We start from the raw sequence: 8,521 nt of genomic DNA, 5'->3' as shown, positions 1-8,521 counted from the left end.
TTTAGGCTGTTGCCCTATCGAGCTCCCTCAATCCTTGGCCCCTCCCTTTTCCCCTTACCTGGAGGTTCAGACCACACCCCCTACCACGGACACGCTCTCTTTTCTCAACCTCTCCACCTGATTGGCTCTCCACAGAGGCTGCTGCGCATGGACTTGCCGGTTGCCGAGGACAACTCAGTGCATTTCAACTCCACCCTCATGGCTCTGATTCGGACAGCGCTCGATATCAAGATTGCCAAGGGTACGACCTTCTCTCCTCCTCCTTTTCTGTCTCTCTTTATCTACTAAACCTTTTCAGCTGTACTTTTTCACTATTTTTGCCATTCTGATCTGTTGTTTCCTACCTTTTCCCTTTCTTTACTTTCTTTCTTTCTTTCTTTCTTTCTTTCTTTCTTTCTTGCTTTCTTTCTTGCTTTCTTTCTTTCTTTCTTTCTTGCTTTCTTTCTTGCTTGCTTTCTTGCTTTTATTCTTCCTCTCTGTTTCTCTTTTTCTGTCTGTCTGTCTTTCTTTCTTTCTTTCGTTCTATCTATTTCTTTCTTTCTCCCTTTCTTTTCTTCCTACCATAGGTATGGTATCAGTCCTGTCCTTCCAGATAGTGGTGATATACCAAACATTTATAAATGCTCAGGAAGTTGTGGATTAATCCAAATCTTTTTTGTTTGTGTGAATGTGTACATGTGTGGCTGGATAACTTGTTTTTTTGCATGCATATTTGTGTGCGCGTGTGTGTGTGCGTGTGTGTGTGTGTGTGTGTGTGTGGGTGTGTGCGTGTGTGTGTGTGTGTGTGCGTGTGTGTGTGGGCTTGCTCTGCTGCCTGCGTTTGCTTACGTGTGTTTGCCCTTGCGTATGTTCTTTCGTACGTGCGTGTGTTTGCTCTTGTGTGTGTTTGCTGTCCTGCGTACCTGCGTGTGCGTATGCCCACGTGTGTGTGTGTGTGTGTCTTGACGTGTGTGTTGGGTAACACAGGAGGAGCTGACAAACATCAGATGGACGCTGAGCTAAGGAAAGAAATGATGGCCATTTGGCCCAACCTCTCTCAGAAGAACCTAGACCTGCTGGTCACGCCACACAAGTGTAAGTTACACCACGAAACGTAAAACACACACTACGATGTGTGTGCGTGTGTAAGTGTGTCCGACGATCACCAATTCACCAAGAGGACAGCTTCTACTAAACGTAGTCTCACTCACTGCTTCGCCCCCCTTGATCAGGACCACCACGGACCTTCTCCCTACATATAACACACTCATTTTCATACACACAACCCCTCCCGCCTACACACACACACACACACACACACACACACACGTACAACCATAACTCCCTCTGTACATCCTCACCTCTCCCTACTTACAGTTCTTAGAAAACGTAAACACACTCACACAATCCCTTCTGTACCCCCACTCAATCAGTTCCTGCATCAGGGGGTGCCTGCTATAGACCCTAACCCTCTATAGAAGTCTTTTCACTACAGGGAGTATGGGCCTCAACATAGGCTTAGTGAGAGTCATGTTATAGTAGTACAAGTATAGACCTATAGTAATAGTAGTAGTAGTAGTGGTAGTGGTAGTGGTAGTGGTAGTAGTAGTATAGTAGTAGTGGTAGTGGTAGTAGCAGTAGTAGTAGTAGTGGTAGTGGTAGTGGCAGTAGCAGTAGTAGTAGTAGTAGTAAAGTAATAGTAGTAGTGTAGTAGTAGTATAGTAACAGTGTTGTTATTATTATAATAAGGAAGAGATCAAATGTTCTACACACAGTGTAGTGTAGCACGCTGCCTTGGTGTTAAATATAACTTCAATTTATTCATTTAAAGTTATACTTCACTGAAAGTAGAGCAGCATGCAATGTTGAGAAAGTACTTCATAGTATTGCACTATACAATTACTATTATTCTAAAGTATTATTATACTTTTTAATAAGTTGATATGCTGGGGGACCTCGAGCCATTTCTCTGGGAATAGATCATCATTTATATTTCAGAGTAAAGAGGTGGGTTTTAGTGTCAAACAAAGCTCCATAGTTTTCCTCATGTTTGATGTTATCTGGATCATCCAAACTCTGGGTGCCAATCTAGAGTTTCTGGAGAAAGAAATGGAGCTCCTGTTTCTGAAGGCGTAGGATTGGCGTGAAGTGATGATCTATGGTCAACGTGAAATGACGATATAGTCCTCTATAGAAACCGTTGAAGCACTATGCCTGTTCAAATTAAAGTGAAAGAGAACATTTCAGTTAACGACAGAAAAGAACTGATTGTGAAAAGACTATCAGCTCTGTTGTATACTGTACAGTGTTGTATATGTGTTGTATTTGGTTGTACCTGTACTTGTATCTGTAGGCAAATCTCAAATGACACCATTACCATATTCCCTGTATAGTACATAGCATTGTGTATATTATTGTATATATATACTGCTATTAATAGTGCATATTTAATGCATATATTCCATTTAGAGGGGATAATATATAGTATAGTGCACTACTTTCAACCACTACCTTATGGGTAATAAGTGGTGTATTTCTGTGTACATGGTGTCATTTGATGCAGTCAAATGTGTGTTATGTATGTAGGGTGAATCTAAAAAGTCTTTCCTTCGTTCCTTTCATCCTTGATTCCTGAGTCAGTGAATCATTGGCTCTTTGTCAAAACGTATTGGAAGAGAAGGTCTGAGGGGTGGAACCTCGGATATTTCCCCTTAATGCTACTAAAGGAGGAAGACGAATCAAGGACTTTAAGACTTACCCTACAGTCGCGGCCACTGAAATGTTTGTTTTCTAAAAACCAAACCTACCGTTAGGAGGAATAGAGTGAAGTGTTGTCCACACGTTGGCAGCAATTGTTCTACCAATACAGCAACACGACCTAACTTTTTAGTGCCCGCAACTGCCTGTATGTGTGTGTGGTGTCGTAGCATGGTCGGTCCCCCACTCCCATCCCCCTCTCTCTCGTCTCACGGCTCAGGGTCCCATCCACATTGTGGTCTAATCGAGGCAGGGTAACTTGTCCCTCTCTCAGCAGCCACAGACCTGACGGTGGGGAAGATCTACGCTGCCATGATGATCATGGAGTATTACAGACAGAGCAAGGCCAAGAAGCTCCAGGCCCTACGCGAGGAGCAGGTACCCACTAGACCCAGGCCCACCCCTGTGACCTCCAAAATACACCCCAGAACCGACTCTTCCTTCCCCCTTAGATCCCCTTTCCAAACCTGTCCAGCTCCCCATACCCTCTCTTGCCTCCAGACACCCATGCTCCCACACCCCAGTGAAGCCCAAATCATCCAACCCCCTCAGCTCCCCCTTCCGTTAGCTCCTCAACTCTTCCTCCCGCCTTTACCCACCATCCAGAACCCCCATGGCTGCTATTTTTGGTCCTTCAAACCCCAGCACCCCCTTTCTACTTCCTGCCCCCATAGCCCCCCTTTCCAGACCTCCATAGCCTCCCTTCCCTCCAGAAACCATCCTCATGACCCTAATCCCACTTCTTCGCTAGACCCCGTTTCCTGGCCCCCTTGCACCCTTTCCAGGACCTCCATCGCTGCCCTCCTTGGTCCGTCAACCCCCTAAGCCCTTTATTTCCCCCTTGCCCCCCCGCTCGTCCTCCCACATCTACCTCCTCCGCCTTGGAACCCTCCCGATGAGCGCTACCTGGTCCTGGGTTACCCCTGCAGCATGCTAACTCCAGTTACCTCTCTCTCTCTCTCTCTACTCCGGCACCAGGCTGTTTCTGCCTGTTTCCCAGTTAGCATGATGGATGGCTATCGTAGGCTGAGGACGGCCTGGCTCTTCCACTCGCTACCTCTTTAGCTTTACTCTACCATTACTATACCCCCCTCCTACCCATTACTATACCCCCCTCCTACCCATTACTTTACCCCCATCATAACCACCACTTGTATATTTACTTAAAGGGGCAATCTGCCGTTCAAACAATAAAACTCAGTCGCAGATTGCCCCTTGAAGTACTTCTTTGAACTCCTCCCCTTTTTAAGCATGGGGGGGATGAATGGTATAGTGGTGAGGAGAAGGGGGAGATGTTTTAAACTGTCAAATTGCAATTGTTTTGTTTTGAAAATGATATGAATAACAATGATACAACATGGCCAATGTACGTGTGCACTCCTGTTGTCTATGAATGCTGTGTAAATGCACTACCTCTTAATGTGATGTGCCCTGTTTCTCTAACACCTTGTCCCCATTCCCCGGGATACCCCGTTGCTCCTGTGCTGCAGTCCACAGCTTCTAATGGCTTTTATCTGCCTGTGGAGGCTGAAGTTAAAGTAATGGTTCAGCCCAAAATCAAAGTTGCTTAGATGTTTTCTTGGATGTTTTAAGAAACAGAATTGGCACCCATCTTATTCTATCCAAGATCAAGTCCATGATGCGGGGTTAGGGCTCTGTGGGTATTCAGTAGGGGCGCTTTTCAGACATGAGATAAGTTGACTTAACATGGACTTAGGTAACAAATGTTGACTTATGTCCATGTTTTATTGACTTAAGTCCATGTTAAGTCTACTTATCTCAAGTCTCAATCGGGCCCTAGGTGAATGGAGTGTATGATATTTTAGACCCCGTCTATGAGTTGGTATGATCCTCCTGAATGCTGTCACCTCATTGGTTGCACTGACTGTCCAGTTCCATACAGGCTCCTCCTTCTCAACATCACCAGCTGGCCCGTGGTGCACAATGACAAACTATGTCTTTCTGTCTATCCCTCCTTCCCTTCTTCCCGCTTTCATTTCTCAGTTGTACTCTTTCCCTCCTTCCCTTCTTCCTGCTTTCATTTCTCAGTTGTACTCTTTCCCTCCTTCCCTTCTTCCTGCTTTCATTTCTCAGTTGTACTCTTTCCCTCCTTCCCTTCTTCCCGCTTTCATTTCTCAGTTGTACTCTTTCCCTCCTTCCCTTCTTCCCGCTTTCATTTCTCAGTTGTACTCTTTCCCTCCTTCCCTTCTTCCCGCTTTCATTTCTCAGTTGTACTCTTTCCCTCCTTCCCTTCTTCCCGCTTTCATTTCTCAGTTGTACTCTTTCCCTCCTTCCCTTCTTCCCGCTTTCATTTCTCAGTTGTACTCTTTCCCTCCTTCCCTTCTTCCCGCTTTCATTTCTCAGTTGTACTCTTTCCCTCCTTCCCTTCTTCCCGCTTTCATTTCTCAGTTGTACTCTTTCCCTCCTTCCTTCTTCCCGCCTTCAGTTGTACTCTTTCCCTCCTTCCCTTCTTCCCGCTTTCATCAGTTGTACTCTTTCCCTCCTTCCCTTCTTCCTGCTTTCATTTCTCAGTTGTACCTTCCTGTCATCTCTCCTTATTCCCTCCTTCAATCTGTTGCACCTTCCTGTCATCTCTCCTTATTCCCTACTTCAATCTGTTGCACCTTCCTGTCATCTCTCCTTATTCCCTCCTTTAATCTGTTGCACCTTCCTGTCATCTCTCCTTATTCCCTCCTTCAATCTGTTGCACCTTCCTGTCATCTCTCCTTACAATCTTTCCCACCTTCTTTCCTTAACTCTGTCTTCCCTTTCCTCCTTCCTTCCCTCCTTCCCTCCTCCCTACAACTGTTATACTACCTTTCATTATGTCTTAATCTATTCTCCAATTTATATAGTTTATTATTTATATATGTGTATATATATATATATATATATATACAATCTTTCCTATTGTCTTTTCTACCACTGTTTCACTGCCTGTCTTTTCACTGTTGTAATCTGTCTTTCTACCACGGTTTACCATGTCTCTCTGTGCCCCAGGTCTGTACCTTTCTATACATTTAGTTATGTATCACTCACTATCTATGTCACTCCTCTATCACTCTTTTGCATATTCCCTCCTTCTCCCTCCATCTTTCTCTCCATGTCTATCTGTCTGTCCATCCATCCCCTCGTCCCTCTGACTCGATTTGTTCTTCCAGGAGGGGGGCGGGACCTTGACTTCTCAAAACCCTCCCTGATTGGTCAATCTAGGTTGACTGTCATCAGGCCTGTCTAACCAGAACCCTTCTCCCCTCTCTGTGTGCTCCTGTCTGTGTATTCCGTCATCTCTGGTTGGTTGTTTGGATGTTGAGCTGAGGTTCCTGATGTAACCATTGGACGCTCATGTAACAAAACCGTCTCTGTGAATCTTCAGTGGTATTCATGAATGTGCTTTCTAGGGAAAATAGTGCACTAGTTTTGTACCTCGCCCTCCATATCCCATTTCACTTGTTAGTATATTAAAACACATTTTCCCAGAAGGACTCAGTGTTAGCGAGCACGCTACAACCCGGGTTCACACCCATTCATTTAGCCGTTAACATTTTAGCTTTTGGTTTGGATGAACATGACGGCATCTGTAGTCATGTAGCCATCGACACCACCACAGACCAGCCAATGGAAGACATCCCTGCTCCCGCCACACTCCATATATGGGCGAAACAACAGAAAGGACTGCTGAGGAGCTGTTTTGATGGAGGAAGTAGAATTATCCTCCAGAGCCATATACAGTGCCTTCAGAAAGTATTCAAACCCCTTGACTTATTCCACATTTTTGTTGTGTTCAAGCCTGAATTCTAAATTGATTAAGTATATATTTTTTCTACCCCATAATGACACATAAAAACGTGTTTTTAGAAATGTTTGCAAATGTATTAACATTTTAATATTGAAATATCTCATTTACATAAGTATTCACACCCCTGAGTCAATACATGTTAGAATCACCTTTGGCAGCGATTACAGCTGTGAGTCTTTTTGGTAAGTCTCTAAGAGCTTTAAGCTTTGTCAAGTTGGTTGTTGATCATTGCTAGACAGACAAGTCTCAAGTCTTGCCGAAGATTTTCAAGCCGCATTAGGTCAAAAACTGTAACTAGGCCACTCAGGAACATTCAACGTGGTCTTGGTAAGCTCCAGTGTATATTTGGCTTTGTGTTTTAGGTTATTGTCCTGCTGAAAGGTGAATTTGTCTCTCAATATCTGTTGGAAAGCAGACTGAACCAGGTTTTCCTCTAGGATTTTGCCTGTGTTTAGCTTTATTCCGGTAATTTGTATTAAAAAAACTCCCTTTTCCTTGCCTATGACAAGCATACCCATAACATGATGCAGCGACCACTGTACTTGAAAATATGAAGAGTGGTACTCAGTGATGTGTTGTGTTGGATTTGCCCTAAATATAACACTTTATATTCAGGATATAAAGTTAATTTCTTTGCCATATTTTTTGCAGTTTTACTTTAGTGCCTTATTGCAAACAGGATGCATGTTTTGGAATATGTTGTATTCTGTACAGGCTTCCTTCTTTTCACTCTGTCATTTAGGTTAGTGTTGTGAAGTAACTACAATGCTGTGGATCCATCCTCAGTTTTCTCCTATCACAGCCATTAAACTCTGTGAGTAGTGGTTCACAGTCAAGGTGTGAATACTTTCTGTAACTGTTTTAAAGTCACCATTGGCCTCATGGTGAAATACCTGAGCAGTTTCTTTCCTCTCCGGCAACTGAGTTAGGAAGGACGCCTGTATCTTTGTAGTGACTGAGTGTATAGATACACCATCTGAAGTGTAATTAATAACTTCACCATGCTCAAAGGGATACATGTTTACCCATCTACCAATAGGTGTCCTTCTTTGCGAGGCATTGGAAAACCTCCCTGGTCTTTGTGGTTGAATCTGTGTTGAAATTCATTGCTCGACTGAGGGACCTTCCAGATAATTGTATGTTTTGTGTACAGAGATGAGATAGTCATTCAAAAATCATGTTAAATCATGTTAAACACTATTATTGCACGCAGAGTGAGTCCATAAAACTTATTATGTGACTTCTTAATCACATTTTGACTCCTGAACTTATTTAGGTTTGCCATACCAAAGGGGTTGAATACTTATTGATTCAAAACAGTCCAGCTTTTCATTTTGTATTCATTTATGAAAGTTTCAAAAAACATCATTCCACTTTGACATTATGGGGTATTGTGTGTAGGACAGTGACACAACATCTCAATGTAATCTATTTTAAATGCAGGCTGTAACATAACAAAATGTGGGAAAAGTCAAGAGGTATGAATACTTTCTGAAAGCACTGTGTGTATATATCAGGGTTGGGGTCAATTCCATTTCAATTGCAGTCAATTCAGGAAGTACAGTGAAATCCCAATTCTCTTCAATGTTTTTCAATGAGGAAAATGTGGAATTGGAACTTTATGAATTGATTGAAATGGAATTGACCCTAACCCTGGTATATATACATTTATAAACTGGGTGGTTCAAGCCCTGAATGCTGATTGTCTGACAGCCGTGGTAAATCAGACCGTATACCACGGGTATGACAAAACATTTATTTTTACTGCTCTAATTACTTTGATAACCAGTTTATAATAGCAATAAGGCTCTTCTGGGGTTTTTGATATATGGCCAATATACCACAGCTAAGGGCTGTTCTTAGGCAAGACACAATGCGGAGTGCCTGGACACAGCCCTTAGCCGTGGTATATTGGCCATATACCACACCTCCTCGCGCCTTATTGCTTAAGTATATGGCTCTGGTTGCTACTAAGCACTGACTGAC

General features: G+C 43.3%; 1 protein-coding gene across 1 annotated transcript in view; it reads left to right on the top strand.

Annotated features, from left to right (window-relative positions):
• LOC139424418 (voltage-dependent P/Q-type calcium channel subunit alpha-1A-like) overlaps nt 1-8,521 on the top strand; it is a 293,164-nt gene that overhangs the window by 264,378 nt on the left and 20,265 nt on the right. Inside the window, exons 42-44 of the mRNA XM_071176204.1 lie at nt 136-241; nt 967-1,074; nt 3,011-3,114. Of these exons, the coding sequence (XP_071032305.1) occupies nt 136-241; nt 967-1,074; nt 3,011-3,114 (318 nt within the window). The remainder of the gene's footprint in view (nt 1-135; nt 242-966; nt 1,075-3,010; nt 3,115-8,521) is intronic.

This window comes from Oncorhynchus clarkii, chromosome 13 (assembly GCF_045791955.1).
Source record: "Oncorhynchus clarkii lewisi isolate Uvic-CL-2024 chromosome 13, UVic_Ocla_1.0, whole genome shotgun sequence".
Taxonomy (NCBI): domain Eukaryota; kingdom Metazoa; phylum Chordata; class Actinopteri; order Salmoniformes; family Salmonidae; genus Oncorhynchus; species Oncorhynchus clarkii.
Note: the sequence above shows the minus strand (reverse complement) of the source record. Positions and strands in the feature narration are given on the sequence as shown.